The following is a 15,585-nucleotide window of genomic DNA, read 5'->3' as shown; positions in this document are numbered from 1 at the left end:
CCAGAGCTGCGCAGAGTACTCAGGTGGGGTCTCACCAGAGTGGAGTAGAGGGGGAGAATCACCTCCCTTGACCTGCTGGCCACACTTCTTTTGATGCAGCCCAGGATATGGTTGGTCTTCTGGGCTGTGAGTGCACATTGCTGGCTCACCTTGAGCTTTTTGTCCACCAGTGCCCCCAAGCTCTTCTTAGTGGGGCTGTTCTCAATCCCTTCATCCCCCAGCTTGTATTGATAGTGGAGATTGCCCCAACCCAGGTGCAGGACCTTGCACTTGGCCTTTTTGAACCTCATGAGGTTCACACAGGCATGCTTCTCGAGCTTGTCCAAGTCCCCATGGGTGGAATCCTGTCCCTCAGGTGTGTCAACTGCACCACTCAGCTTGGTGTCATCAGCAAACTTGCTGAGGGTGCACTCGATCCCACCGTCTGTGTCATTGATGAAGGTATTAAACAGCACTGGTCCTAGTATGGACCCCTGAGGGATGATGCCGCTTGTCACCAACCTCCATCTGGATGTTGAGCCATTGACTGCAACCCTCTGGATGCAACCATCCAACCAGTTCCTCATCCACTGAACAGTCCACCCATCAAATCTGTATTTCTCTGGTTCAGAGAGAAGGATGTTTTGGGGGACCATGTCAAAGGCCTTACAGGAGTCCAAGTAGATGACATCCATAGCTCTCCCCTTGTCCACTCATGTAGTCACTCCATGATAGAAGGCCCCTGTTTTGACAAACCAAAATAATGAAAGGCCAACTGTCCCATATTGCTGTCTTTCTGATAATGGTTGATATGAGAGTTGAGTTGGGATGTGGAGATGAAACTCTGTATCCAAGTTAACCACTGGTCTTACCAGTCATGCTGAGCAAATTGCTCTGTGTCTCAATTTTCTCATCTGTAATTAAGGTTAATATGAAGCACCTTTTCAAAAATAAGCCATTGTATAAATACTAGCTGTGTTGTCATTAACTTAACACACATTTTGGCCTGAAATGGTGTCCCTCAGTCTCTTTTCATGTATTGGTTAACATTGCCTTGTGATCACTGGTATATGAAACAAACTATGTAACTCTAACTTGTGTATGTGTGGTTTTGAGGTGATTTTTTTTAATTGTTAAAAGATCACAGGTGTAGTGGTACCCTCAGCCAGGGATAGAAGGAATATAAGATTTTTATTTTCAGTTTGTGCTGCTGGGCTTCCTAACTAGACTGTCCTTTTTGGGAATCACTTTTAAAGTAATAGAAAAAGAGCATGCAGTATTTTGTTGCAAGAAACGCAAATCTGTAGCTGGACTGAAGTAGTCCAAGTTAATTAGCTTTGACTGGTATATCTAAAGCATGTGACTTGTCTATGAGTTGGTGAATATTGAGCATTTTTAAATCTTAACGTGCTCTGAATTGTCAGTTTACGACTTTTGATGTGACTTTGAGTTTTTCCAATATAGGTGGTTTACTGGTTTGTTTTTTTTCTTCATAAACGGGTATAACTTCAAACCACAGTCATGGGATACCAGGCTGTCATTAAAACAATGAAATGTTTTTCTAAAGGTAACTATTCTTCAGAGTTTAAGAGTTTGTGATGCTGTGTTAGTAAAATATAAAATACTGACAGTGAGTACAGTGTATTTTACTAGATTGGAAATTTAAAGTGCTTCAAAATGTTAGCTAGTTCAACCAGCTTCTGAAGTGTGTGCTGTAAACTTTGTTAATAACCAATGTTCTAATCCTGTTTAAATAACAAGTATTTATTATATATCTTAATGCAGGTATAGCAATGGTCTGGGGAGTCTTGCACTACATGAAATACCGTTGGGCAAAAGAGGAAGAAGAAACGAGGCAAATGTATGATATGGTGGTAAAAATCATAGGTATGGCTTCTTGAGTCACATCTGATTTGTCTGTATCAGCTCTGTATAAGCTTTCTAAGTAGTGGCATTAATTCAGTTATGTTTTCTTCCTGTTCAGTTGTCAGTTATCATGCTGTTAAGAGTTCTTGGTCAAATGTGTGGTTTATGTGTTGTTTTTTTTTTTTTTTAAAAAAAAAAAAAACACCATCATCCTTCAAACCTAATCAAAGCTTTTGGTATAAAGATTGTAATTTGTGAATTACATCAACGTGGCTATAATAAATTCCCATTGACTTAGTGGTATTATTGTATCTTACTGTTGAAAACAAATACAAACGCAATGTTTGTTGACTAGAACTATGGTGACGTGTTGCTTTCTGCATCTGTTTTTTCAGCTATCTTTAGCTAAAATATCTACTCCTAAAATGTGTGTTAGCTCTCAGTTCCATCCTTAATGGCTTTTCATAGAAAAAGCAGCTTTTTAATTAGTCACTTTGAGAAGAAATTATGTTACTAAAGTAGAGTGCATAATTGAGTTCTGAAAGCCACAATGTTTTCAGTAGTTTGTGTTTGTAGATTTTTAAGCTGTATCTTTAGTTAAATTGTCTTACTACTTTCACCTATGGCAGTCATCATAAATACAGAGATGATAGACAAATTTGAGCTCTTCTCCATTTTCTTACCTTTTTTTTCAAATTGAGTTTTGTTGGGGTGGGGGAAAGCACTTTATTTTCAAAGGTGGCTGTCTTTGCTAACAGTTAAAAGTACCGATCAAGAGTTAACTGCAAGAACTCTTTTCCTTTATTCCAAAGTTATTCGGGGTACTTGGAGGCACTGTGTGTGGCTAGTTTTCTTGACTTGCCTTCAGCATAGTTAGGAGGAAAAATGTTTCAAAATGCCAGAAACCACCTTAACTGCTGAAATTGGGAGGGGTCTTCAGAGTAACTGTTCATTGCCAGAATTGGTATTTTTCTTAATGCTTGCATGAACTACGTAGTTACTAGTTTTTCTTATGGTGTCCTCAGATGTTCTAAGAAGTCACAGCGAGGCATGTTCTGAAAATAAAGACTTGCAGCCTTACATGCCTATTTTACACGTGCGTGATTCTCTAATACCACCGCAGGACAGGTATGTTCTCACTAGAAGTACTGAATTTCCTTGTGTGTAAGTAAAGAAAAACAATAAAAATAAGTTGGTCAATTAACTAAGTTAATTTTAGTAGGTTGCACAGTATAATATTTTGGAGATTCTTGCTGACACAGGTTCAGGGGAACCTGATTTCTCTTGCATACTGGATGTCAGCTGTGCAGGTTGTTACAATGTTAACTTTGTAATTGTTGCTTTGATTTTTAAGGAGGAAAATGAGGAAAGTCTGGAACAGAGCAGTTGACTTTCTTGCGGCAAATGAATCTAGAGTTCGCACAGAGACACGAAGAATAGGTGGTGCCGAGTTCTTGGTTTGGAAATGGATGCAGCCTTCTGCAGCGTGCGACAAAATTTTAGTGATACCATCGAAAGTGTGGCAAGGCCAAGGTACTGAAGTTTAGTTATATTTTTCTAATATAATTTTTTTAATTTCTGCATCTAGCTTCTAAATGGTATTTTGTTGCTTGAACATGAAAGACTTGTTTTCTCTCACACCTTTAAGTACTGTTATGAACTGTCAGTGCTATTTCTCTGTTACCTTATTGGTCAGTAGACTTGCGTTTTCTGCGCACTCTGACTCTGCCTTGTTTTCAAGCAAAACGAGCTTTTCTGTTATAGCTACCGCAGAAATACAGCAGAGGGCATGTAGCCAAAATGAGCTGCTCGTTCCTTTTCATGGATTTTCTTTAAAAAAACATACTCTTTAGTCATTCTGGCATACCTTCTACTTACTGGAAGTAGTGTAATTGGTGGTATCTAACAGCAGGTAGATCGGAGCTTGTAGACTTGAGTTTCCTACTGTTATCAGTCAGGTACCTAAAGACAGTTTGGAAGAAGAGATGTTTCTTTATTTTGAAAGGGAAACTGCTGGGACAAAAGACTCCTCAATCAGCAGAACATGGATTTTGAGCATCTCCTAGTAGTGCTGCTTTTCTGTCATAAATGTTTTTCTACACTGCATTTGTATTTCAAGCTCTGTGCTGCAGCAAAGCATTTGCTTTAATAGAGGAGGCTGTTGTCATACATGGATTTTGTAGTGGTCTGACACCTTTTTCAGCTTTATTATGGAGCCAAGTGGCAAGAATCCAGTGGGTTTGCAGTTGTCTGACTGCAGTAGTCATCTTTTCCTAGGTCTTTTTTCTTTCTGCCTTCATGTTAAGCTTCAGGTTTTGGGGTGAGTTGGGTTTTTTTGGTAGATGAAAAACTGAAGCTATGAAACTTGAATTCTGGGTTTCAATAAAAAAGAATGGTAATTTCTATCAATGAGTGTGAAGGTAAATGTTTGAAGTGAAATCTTAATTGCCAATTGTTTAAATGTTGTGATTTTTCTTAAAAGAGACTCTTGCCTTACGTTCTTCTGTAATGCTGTATTATCTCTCCAGTGGGACTGAAATAAATGCTGTGCAGAAGCCTAGTTTATAAACTTATTGGCTTACCTTGATGGTGAGGGAGGAGGGAGTGGTTGCTTCTCCATTTTTTAGTTCAACTCTTAAAATTGTATGTTATCAAAGTTGTATCATGCATTACTTCTATGGCATTGAGCTAGATGCTGAAAAAAGCCTAGTTAAAAACCAAACAGACTTTCTGCCCTTTAATCCCACTTAAACAAGATAAAAATTCCCACTTTCAAGCAACAGCACACTCATTTATGTTGTTCTGGAGTATGCTAATTTTGGTCTCAGTTTAACTAATGCAAATGTAATAGGCTTCCTTATTTTGCTTTTTACTGGTATACATTTTTATTTGTAAGAAACAATGGGTTTTTTGTTCCCTGTAAAAGGGTACAGTTTATAAAGTAGCTCCTTATGGAAAGAGTTTCTTTGTGGACTGGAACACTTATGCTGTAACAAGCTAGATTGCCCAAGTAAACTACTGCTAACGTTCTGGTTTTGTCCCAGGCCACTTGCATGTTTTCATAAGTTCTATGTATGCTTTCAGCCCTTGGGTCTTAAATTTTGCTTTTCTGTAAGTTCAAAGCAAAACAAAACAATTCTGTCTGTCAGCTTGAAAAGCCAAATATTTTGAGACATTTGCAGATACTTGGCATGTTGTCTGATGAGGGTCTTAGTAGTCTTGGGAGCAATTTCTAGCTCGTCTATGCAAAATGTTATGTTGGGTTATCATTATATACTTCTCAAAGTTATGCTACTGGTTTTAGCATTATGTTTCTCATTTTAAATCATTCATTGGAAACGAGGGCTGATTTTTTTTTTTTTTTAGAATACCTTGTGAATATTACTGCAGGCTTGAGGTTCTGTGGTCATTGTCCTGTGGTTCTGCTGTGACAACTGTGTTACATTCTTTTAGTTTCTCAAAACTTTAGTAAGATGTGAATAGTAACTTTATTATGAGAGTTGCAGAGCCTTTTTCTTTCTAGGATGTTGTTCACTAGGGATGTGCAAGTGCTTTAGATGCAGTGCAGAAATGGTGGGTTTTGTCAACAGCTGTCTGTTCTATCTCTGTCATGACTGATTTTCAAACACTTAAATTGCAGAAGCTATATTCAATTTATGTGTGTTATAAAGCAGAATCTTCTACGTAGTTTATTGTTCAATACAGGCTGTGAAACATGGCACTCCGTTTCTGGAATTTCTCACTTACTACTCATTTGCTCTTAGTTTTTCCTGTCTTGTTTGACTGCAATATAAATCACTCTATAGCATTCTGTCCCGTATTAGAAAGAGGACTGGGTTTCCCTTCATCTGGAAGACTTATCAGTGTGTTAAGCTCAGGTGCTGCTTTGCTACATGGAATTTGCATTCAAGACTCTCAACAGTAGTTTCCAAAACTTCCTAGAAAGCTACTGTAGTAGCTACTGTTTGGTAACATCTGCATTTGAACATCTGATACCTACTTTAGCATATTGTGGATGTGGACAGAGTGACTTTTTCAGCTGTGGTTTTTAGCTGTATGTTGCCTAGAGTACGTACTTAAGACACTATGCTTTCTGTTGAACAGGATATATTAAGATCTATCTTGTTTCAGTTCTTTTAATAGCAGTTTTCCTAGTTTTCTTGTTATGTTTCTAGTTCAGCAAAGATCTTTGAAGAATTGAAATTGCGTACTTTGGCTTTTAACAGAAGGGTGTGAAAATAGGGGTGGCTGAAATTACGTAGGTCATTTGAGCTCTGTATGTCTTGGTAGTCAGCAGGCAAAGGCAATTTTCACATGCAAAGGCTCTTCCTATTTTACATGCCTTGTTTTCATGTGACTGTTGGAAATAGTTCCATTACACAAGTCTCATACTTTCTGCACAGCTCTTTCTTTCCTGGTGTTAGGCATCCTATATGTATATGTCACTTTCTTCATTTTTGGAAGTATACATCAACTGGAATTAAGTTCATCCTCCAGTTTTGATGTTTGAATATAGAAGTTCATAAATGTAAATACTCTTCAAGACTGCTAGGTCCTGAACAAACTCAGTATATACAAAATCAGAAGGCATTATTGGTTTTGAATCTTGTGAATAAATGTCAAGGTCGCCATTTTAACCTTCTGAGATCTGGTAGTGCTCTGTAGCAGAGCACAATACCTAGAGTATGCGCAATTGAAGAAGAAAGCCTCTTGACCTGTCAGTGTGTACTAGGATATTGGTAGATGATAGCATGCATTTTAAATGTGGGACCTGTAGCATGCATAAAGATCTAGGCTGTACTGTCTGTTAGCATCTCGAGTTCAAGCATCATTGTGGCGTTTTGTCCAGACTTTCAGGATACAGCCTGTGTTTTGACAGATAGTTTGGGATTTTTTTTTTACTGTTTACGGATCAGAATAAAGTCTGGTGTACTTCCTTTGAAATATTATCTACCAGATACAGTAGATATATCTGTCAAAAAAAGAAGTGGGTAGGTAAGCTCATTGTAGGATGGTAGAAAAATGTTTTTTATAACTGACAAGAGAATTGTCAGTTGAAAAAAAAATCTTGATCATGCCAAAATGTAATTTAATTAAATCAGTGGGGGGAAAAAAAATCTAGTGTGTTCAGTTTGCTTTTGAAAGAACAGATACTGTTGTCTTATTGTGCCTTTGATAACTGGAGCTTTAAAGAAAAATAGACAGGCAGAGCTCCAGTGTAGCTAAGCTAACAGCAATAGCTAAAGTTCCTGGACAGCTCTGGAAATAAAGAGGTTCTCTGAAGTACCACATCTAGGGTGATATTTCATCCTGCAGCATGGAAGATAACCTGTTACCTTGTGTGAATGACACCCCTCCCCTCAGCTTGTGAGAATATAATCCTTTCTCCGTGTTTAAAAAAAAAAAAAAGGGCGCTCTATTTTTAACTATTGCAAGAAAACTGGATTTTACGCTTGTTGTGAAATGCTGTATCCATCCCGTCCTGGTCTTCTATAGCTAAACTTAACTGTATTAAGCCCCAAGTCAATCACACTCTCCTCTCATTAACGTTTAGTAGGATGTTGATTTCAATATCTTTCCTGTTCACTGAAGAACCGAAAGTGTGTAACTTCAACATTTTCAACTAAATGTTTTATCATCTTGCCTTTGATAAAAAGGGTTAGTATTTAAATTATGTGATCTGTGGATTAACGTGAATAAATCTGTTCTTCAGAAACATGGTTGCCTGTATTTGATGCAAGTCTTCAAGCCTTATCAGGTGCATCAAATCCACACCAAAAGATCTGTTGAGCTGTCTTATAACCCATGGTGGTGATACAGGGGGATCCCTTTAGCAATAATACAGTAGTAATTCAAGAGGTATAGAAAGCTGTACTGCAATTTGTTAGATGTTCATTTTGAAGTCTGTGCAAGAGCCACTCCTATCATAGACATACTCCAGTCACAGTGATGAAGAGGCTGTTGAAAGCACATGCTTTTAGCTGCTGCTGTTCTTTGAATCTGGAATTATATAATCATATTCAGTTTAAGGTAATAAAACAAAGTATATTGATTGAAATACAAGGTGGCTTCCTTTCCTTGAAGGTGCTTACTAGTCCCCAAGGGGAACTTATGAAAGTCCTAAAAAATTTCTTGTCAGTGACTTATTGCACAAAGTTGTGCTTCTGCTTTCCTATTTCATCTCCACCTTTTTATCCTTATTGTGTCTTACTGTTGACACTACTTAGGAAAAGAACTGGTGTGTGAGGTGCTTAGTTAATTATGATGTAGCTTAGACTATCCCACAAGAATGTCTGCTGCTTATGCCTGTATTGTCAGGGGAATATTTTGTATGCTGCACACGAGTGTAAATTTTCAAATAATCAGTACTGTAATCTGAATAAGTTTGTCACTTAAACTTGTTCTTTTCAGGGGAGGGTGAGAATTAATTGTTAATAGATGTGTAATGAAATTCAAGAGACGTCTGTTAACTGTGCTATTTTGAATTTTGTTGTGTAGGTACAGCATTACTTTTAACTTGCCTGTGTCTTCCCTCTCCTCATTGATTTCTGTGGCCATTTTTTCCTTAAAGAGCTCCATCTAATTTGCAAAACTTTCTTTCAATTTACCACGACTTTGAACCTTTTTTGAGAAAAATCAGAATTCATCTTTATTTTCCTATGCTGCACTGCCCTAGGCACACTTGCTCTACTAGTATGATGTTACATTAAGTTGGTGCCGGGTTAGTTTTGTGCTAGTGGTGTGCTCTGGCTGAAATCATCTCTGCAAGCACCTGAGATCTTCCAATCAAAAGGGCATCAAGATTATTAGAAATTGGAGCAGACAAAGATTGCTTTTTTTAGGTTTCTACACTAAAGCGTGAATTCCCTATTTAGTTACTTTTGCATAGCTCAGTGGCGTGGCTGCTGCCTTAAACAGTGTGGGTTTTTTAGAGTTCACAAACAGCTTGCAGAAATATTGATCCTCTGGGCCTAAAGTCTCTGCAAATAACTTCACCATTCTTTATCCTTGGATTAAAACCATGTGCTGAATGAACCTAGCTATTGACAATCAGCACATAATTTCCTCAACCCCACACCTTTTCAGGTCCAGGTCCATGACTAGGCCACCCCAGATCACCTTCTCCAGTATGGTGTGGTGCCCCAGTGTACAATATGCTGGTGACATTTCACTCCCCCTTGATCTGCTGGAGCCAACCTACATGAGTAAGGTAAGTCCATTTATTTTTCAATGTTGCTTAGTTCTGTAAAGTTTTTATTGTATACCCTATGTATAATTTTTAATCAAGGGCAAAAAACTTTACAAAACCATGTGCTATTGAAAAAGGACTTGTCCTTAAACTATAGGCAGCTCAGAGATAGATGCAGTGTCACCAGCATATTCAGAAATCTGTTCCCTGGAAAAAACAGTTGTTGCAGGTGTTGGTGACTTGGACTCTCTGTGTGTGTGTATTCTAATAATAACAACATCTGTAGTTGTTTGGGGAACTTATGGTAGGTTCCATATTATTGTTGGAGGCCTCCTTTCCTAATTTCTAGTTGACAATTGTATTTTTTTCCCTCGGAAATTTACATAAGGTGTAAGTGTCTGTACCATATCTGCAGGCAGTGTATTTTCTCTTGGTTGGTGCTGGTCTGTGGCATGCAGCGTGTTCCACATGACTGAATTTCTTCTATGTGACATAGCTTTTGTTTTGGTGACATGCAGAAGAGCAGTGTGTTTGTATTTTGGATATACTTGCAAGATTTTATTTTAAAAGGTTAGCAGTAAGAAGCAGAGACCTGCAGTGTCATCAGCCCAAAACTGAGACTTGTAACACATCTTGAATCTGTCAAACTTCTCCCAAAGTAGGGATTGCAAAGGAGAAGCATTAGCATCAGTTTGGAACATCATTTTGGTCCAAAGATTTTTAATCTTATGAGTTGATACAAGAGTTTAAACATCTGAAGTCTTCAAAGTAAAACTTCCTTCAAGCCTTGGAAGTTGTTTTACCAGGTTATCCCCTTCCATTTCTGTTGCTGTGTTGTTGGCCCTTGTCTGAATCTGAAGGGATCTTTTATTCCTTTTCTTATGGTGCAGTCTTCTGTTGTGACTCCTACAGGTACAACTTGTGAACTTTAGAGAAGTTAATATTTATTTTAGAACTTCAGAATGTATTTCCTGGGATTGTTCAGCTTTGAAAGAATTACTGTTATTTTTAATTTCCATTTTTCTTCTTTCATCTGTTTTACCCTCTTGTGTGTCTCACTTCAGATTTTTGCAAGCTTCTGATCATGTGTGTAGAGCATTTAGGGTTACCAAAGTTCCAGCCTTTTGGGGTGCTCCTTGACAGTTGTTACTGTAATACAGATGCAATACAACATCCATTTAAGTGTGTCCCTATTTCTAAGTCAGATGGGCAGTAAATTGCCCCAAAAGTGGAAGAAATTAAAATTCATTAGACAGCTAAAACTAAATGGTTAACCTCCAGATCCAAAGATTTGCTCCAGATGTTAAGAATATCTGTCTTTTCATGGAGATGTAATGCAAATGCTTTCTCTTCAACTATATGGCATTTTTTTAAAATATCCTGAGTTCCTTCCATGTGCTGTGGTCTGGATATAAGTGCATTATCTTTTTAAAGGTGAAAGTTGTAAATCTAAAGTTCGGTTAAGTATGGTACATTTTCTTCAGTGCAGAAGACGACTGTGGGGACCTGAATTTGCTTGAAGCTTTTTCGTATATGAAGGAAAGTATTTGTTTGAGTGAAACCAGAAAGGTATTAATGTGTAAAGCTGACACTTGTTAACTAGATGGTATTATGCCTGTCAATTACTATTAAATTTCTTTTTTTTTTGTAGCATTTCATCTAGATAGAAGAAATTCGCCACCAAACAGCTTGACACCATGTCTAAAGATTCGCAATATGTTTGATCCAGTTATGTAAGTAAAACCAATTATCTTTCTGTATTCTTCTAGAAGGGTCTGTTTCTTTCCTCTGAGGGGGATTTGGAAGACGTGAATAAACATGATGAATACCTTGGAAACAAATGGGTTGAGGGGAAAAAAAAATCATACTCTCAACATCTTTGAGAAGACATAAATAATCCTACTGTCTGTCTTCTGTCCTTCATTGTCCTGTTTTTGGGTTGGTTCTTGAAGAGCGTGGCATTTAGCCAAACTACTTGGAGCAATGGCTGATCTTTCTCCATTAATTCAGTTTGTAAATTTTCAACTATATCAGCTGACAGGGAGGACTTATGTGGCCTAACAATAACCTGTAAGTTTCTGAAGTATTGTTAAGTATTCTGGAGTATTTAGACTGTTACAGAGCTTGCACCATTTGCATTTAAAAGGTTGAATTTAAATAATTTATTACTTTTTGGCAGTGTGACTGCCTAGTTTTAAAGCAAATGGATTTTTGTAGCGGGAAGGTTTAAACAAATAAGTGCAAAGTCCTGGCTTCTAACGCTCAGATATAATTCTAAAGTATGTACTGTGTATGAATAAATAACGGCAAACCTTGTTTTGTGTGTCAAGAGTTAAGGAAGAATAGTTAAACTTTTTTGTAGTAGTTTAAAGCTTCATCCACTCCACTATCGTCTTATATTCCCATTGGCTGTGTACCAGATCATTTTAGGAGTTGGGGCCTAACACATAAATTTTATGCCAGCTAATCCTTCCTAATTTTTAAAGCCTGATTTGTCCAGTGCAAAGAGATACAGGGACTCCAGTAACTGCTCTGAAGTAATTTATTCCCCGATGCGATTATATAAAGGAAAAATGAAAATGTTATTCTGTCTGGTAGAGTAAAAGTGAGGTGCTAATTGGGACTGAAGAGTAGGAGAAGTTGAGTGGAAAATAAAAGCTATTGATTAGAGTAGGGAATAACAGGAAGTAGGAGGGGACACTGCAGTACGAACACAAGTGATTGCAAAGTTTGGATATATTTCTTCAGCTCTGTTTCACTTCTGCTTCTAGCCACACTTAATTACTTTAGTTCTGTGCCTTATTAATTGGGAAGCTGTTAGCTAATTTAGCTGAGGACAGTGTTACCCTAGTGTAGAGAAGTACTCTTAAAAACTGTTTTTCTCAATGGCTTTAAGACTTAATGACTGTCATGGGTAGAGATCCCAGCTGTGGCTTCTTTCATAACTTTCAGGTTGCAGTAGGGTGAGCAAGACTGAAATTTTAGGCATTGTTCTTGAGGCAAATTCCTCCTTCTGTAGGAGGATGAAATAAAAGATGAGATTTGCTGAGAATTTTGGGCAAGATTGACATCCTTTTTGTTCTTGCTACGAAGGAGGCTTCATGAGCTATATTGGTTAGTCTGAGTAGTACTGAAATAAATCAACTCGTGAAGCTTCACTGTAATATTTATTGGTATGCTGTATTGGTTACTTTCTTGTTTCACAATGTTCACTGTTCAAAATCCCTGCTGTTAACAGAACTAGTAACTGAGTTCTTATTTTTGTTAGAACAATCTCCCTTTATAGGCTCTATCTTTGCTGTAAATGTCACTGTTTTTCAGTGCTGACCTAGTCTATGCCCAGCAAGTGCATTAAAAAAACCCCCACAAGTATTTATAGACTAGGATTTGTTCTCTTTTGACACCTCTCTGGTGTCTGTGTCCAGTCAGCTGTTTTGAACAGTGCAACTTCCAATACATTTGCTTTTCGTAGAACGTTTCTTTTGCAAGTTGACCTAGCTCTGTTAACTGGACTGCTGGATTATAGTCATAGTGGGATACTTCATCCAGTTCATATTGCACACCCCAGCCCATTCCTCTTCCACGAGCTGTCTTGCAGAGGGCTGCTGCTTAAGGAAGTACTTTTTATCACACCCTTGGAGTAATCTTAACAAACCAAAAAAAACCCCTAAAACCCTCAGTGCAAGACAAAATAGTTTATTCAATTGGTTGTGTCAAAAGAGGAAGGAGGTTTATGTTCTTGTCCCAGATCTGAAAGGGAGGGATGCCTTCACTGACCACCTGAAATATAGAATGTACCAGTGTATGTGATTAGATTGGGCCATAGGTGCAATGTATGTTTAACAAAATTAGGTTTTAGCTGCTCTTTAAGTCAAGCTATTTTATAGTAACAATAAATGACTAAGTAGTGTTCAGCAACATGCCAGTAGCTGGTAAAAGCAGCCATCTGTAAATGAGGTCTTTTCTCTTGAGCTGAGATTCGTCTGGGGAATATACTAGTTTATTTACTCTGTTAGCACTGATAAATACAAATTATCATATTTCTACTGCCAAAAGTCAGAAACCTTACCTGGACACTGTGAACCCTCAGACCACAGCAGCAGACTTAAACTTGGGTGTATGTTCTAGGCATTTCCTATGCCAGACACAAACCTATTTTTGAAAATCAGTCTAAGCATCATTTGGGTAAGCCCATTTTAGCGTTTCTGCATCTCCCACGAAGTCCTTGAAAAGAATGGTTCATAGAGCATGGGTAGCATTCCTGCAAGACTCATATTGACAGCTAATGGAACATGTGTGCAGGATCAGGGAAGGGCAAGTCATTCCTGCTGGGAGTGTATTTCATTATGGGAAATACAAGTTAGTTGGTAACTTGTGATGTTTCATGTCCCAGGTTTGCAAAACACAAGCAGCAGACTAGGCTGAGAATGCACTTCTGCTTCATTTGCAAACAGGAAAGGAGCACTTGGGAGTAATGCAGTGACTTTGGTATTTGGGAAGAATAAACAGCAGAAAAGATGATTGCCTGCTCTTAATAATGCGATCTCTTCTTATGGTAGCTGGCTTTCTGCTGACGGCAGCATGCTTCTCGAGAAAATCTGGACGTGAGTCCTGGGCTGGGAAGCAATGCACTGAAGTCAAGGTTTCTTAGAATCATAGAATAGTTTGGGTTGGAGGGGACCTTTAAAAGTCCTGGCTTTTGCAACTTGGAATTACTTTATTTCCCTAACATCCTGAGCACACACAGCATGTTATTTAGAAAATACTGTTGTTTACACTGTTTGAGAACGGGAAGGAGACTTGTATATGCCCTTCATTTTGAGCTAGCTAGTAAAAAGAAAACACTTTTTTCTTTCTTCCAATCTGAGTAGGGTGCATCTTCTCCTAACTTTTGCAGGGTTTTAGATTGCAGGTGGTTTCCACTGGAAAGTGTCTCTCCCAGTAGGACCTTCATTTGGATCTTCTTTGCACCCTTGTGTCCCCCTCTTACTTTTGTTTGCTTGTTTATGTATTATCTGCCAGTGTCCGGGGCATCAGCTGGAAAGTCTGATCCTCTAACCAGTCAAGGTGAAATGACAGAAACAAATCTAGAAACAAATTCCATGTTGCTGGAGTCCCTCAAGTCTTGAGTTAGTGTCCTGCTCCAAAGTAACATCCCTGACCTATTAACTTCCCTATGTACATTCCATCCCTTGCCACCTTTTTTTTTTTTAATGAGTAAGGATGAAGGTAGATTAAATATTTCAAGAATATTTGCCTTATTTGGAGAAAACTCTTTAAAACTACCCAGAGCTCTTGATAGTATTATTGAAAGAGTAAGTTCATTGGTTTTTGTGTAAAGACTATTCAGGCAGGATTAAAGGTGTATTAAATCTGTTGAAATTGTTTTCCCTCTGCTTAGATTTATTTTATTAGGACCAGATATTTCCTGTAGTATTTTCACAAAAATACATAGAATTCTGTGTTCTCTAATGATGTACCTAAAGATTGATTATTCTTGACAATTAAATATATTTTTTTTGTGAAAAGCCCCCAAAATTGGAATCAGACTGTAATAACTTCTATTTCTGGATCTAGATCGGTACGTTCTGTCAGTATCCGATGGGATGAATGCAATTTGATGCTTTGTTTGGGATAGTGAATAGCTGTTTCAGTGATGAAGAGGATCTGAATAGCTAAAAAGCTCCTTCAGCCTGCCAAAGTCTGACATGGAATGTTGCTTCTGTGACTGCTGGTAGAGGTGATTCAGTAAAGGGGCAGAGGCCTTTGCGGTGTTGTCTTCTCCTGCTCTTCTTCCTCTGCAGTAGGAACAGTCTAGGAGTGGCCTTCTCCTTGCAACAATGGCCAGCCTGACAGAGCAGGTGTGGGAAGACGAGTTTATGACTGCTTGCAGTTTCAGACAGGAAGGTGAAGGCAGGCTGCTGGAAGGGAAGGACAACCCCCCCAAATACAGATTACTCCTTTTGATTCTTAGGGCTGAATTTTCTGAAGTGGACCATAGGACCCCATTTTCTGAATATTCAATAGCTAAAGTACAAGATCTGTCCCAAAGGCATTTAACAGAGAATGATGTCAAGTTGCAGAGAAACCAAACTCGGTGGGGAAGGATGAGATTGTTGTGAATGCTTAAAAAATTATGTTCTTAATTAAATCTTTCATTGTTTGCTTAGGGAAATAGGTGATCACTGGCATCTAGCAATTCAAGAAGCAATCTTGGAGAAATGCAGTGATAATGATGGAATTGTTCATATTGCTGTTGACAAAAATTCACGTGAGGTGAGCGCCTTTCCTGTAACATCTTAATGCTTTGTTTATCCTTTTCTGTTGGACTTCAAAAAAACCAAACCCCTCTCTCTCTTAATGCAGGGTTGTGTATACGTCAAGTGTCTCTCTCCAGAGTATGCTGGAAAGGCTTTCAAGGCATTGCACGGCTCTTGGTTTGATGGTAAGGAATGGGGGTTTATAACAAAACATGAGTAGAACTGACAGAAGATGGGTGCAGTTGGAGTTCTTGTAAATGGCGAAATGCTTTAGATATAAAGTGTTGAGCT

At 38.2% G+C, this 15,585-nt stretch overlaps 1 protein-coding gene across 1 annotated transcript in view; it reads left to right on the top strand.

Annotated features, from left to right (window-relative positions):
- Positions 1 to 15,585, top strand: part of LEMD3 (LEM domain containing 3) — a 49,614-nt gene that overhangs the window by 31,650 nt on the left and 2,379 nt on the right. Inside the window, exons 7-12 of the mRNA XM_086472153.1 lie at positions 1,765 to 1,866; positions 2,871 to 2,973; positions 3,200 to 3,378; positions 10,686 to 10,767; positions 15,205 to 15,310; positions 15,401 to 15,479. Coding sequence (XP_086328279.1) covers positions 1,765 to 1,866; positions 2,871 to 2,973; positions 3,200 to 3,378; positions 10,686 to 10,767; positions 15,205 to 15,310; positions 15,401 to 15,479 — 651 coding nt within the window. The remainder of the gene's footprint in view (positions 1 to 1,764; positions 1,867 to 2,870; positions 2,974 to 3,199; positions 3,379 to 10,685; positions 10,768 to 15,204; positions 15,311 to 15,400; positions 15,480 to 15,585) is intronic.

The sequence above is a fragment of the Leptosomus discolor genome, chromosome 1 (assembly GCF_034619465.1).
Source record: "Leptosomus discolor isolate bLepDis1 chromosome 1, bLepDis1.hap2, whole genome shotgun sequence".
Taxonomy (NCBI): domain Eukaryota; kingdom Metazoa; phylum Chordata; class Aves; order Leptosomiformes; family Leptosomidae; genus Leptosomus; species Leptosomus discolor.
The sequence above is the reverse complement of the archived record's forward strand: the minus strand, read 5'-3'. Positions and strand labels throughout refer to the sequence as shown.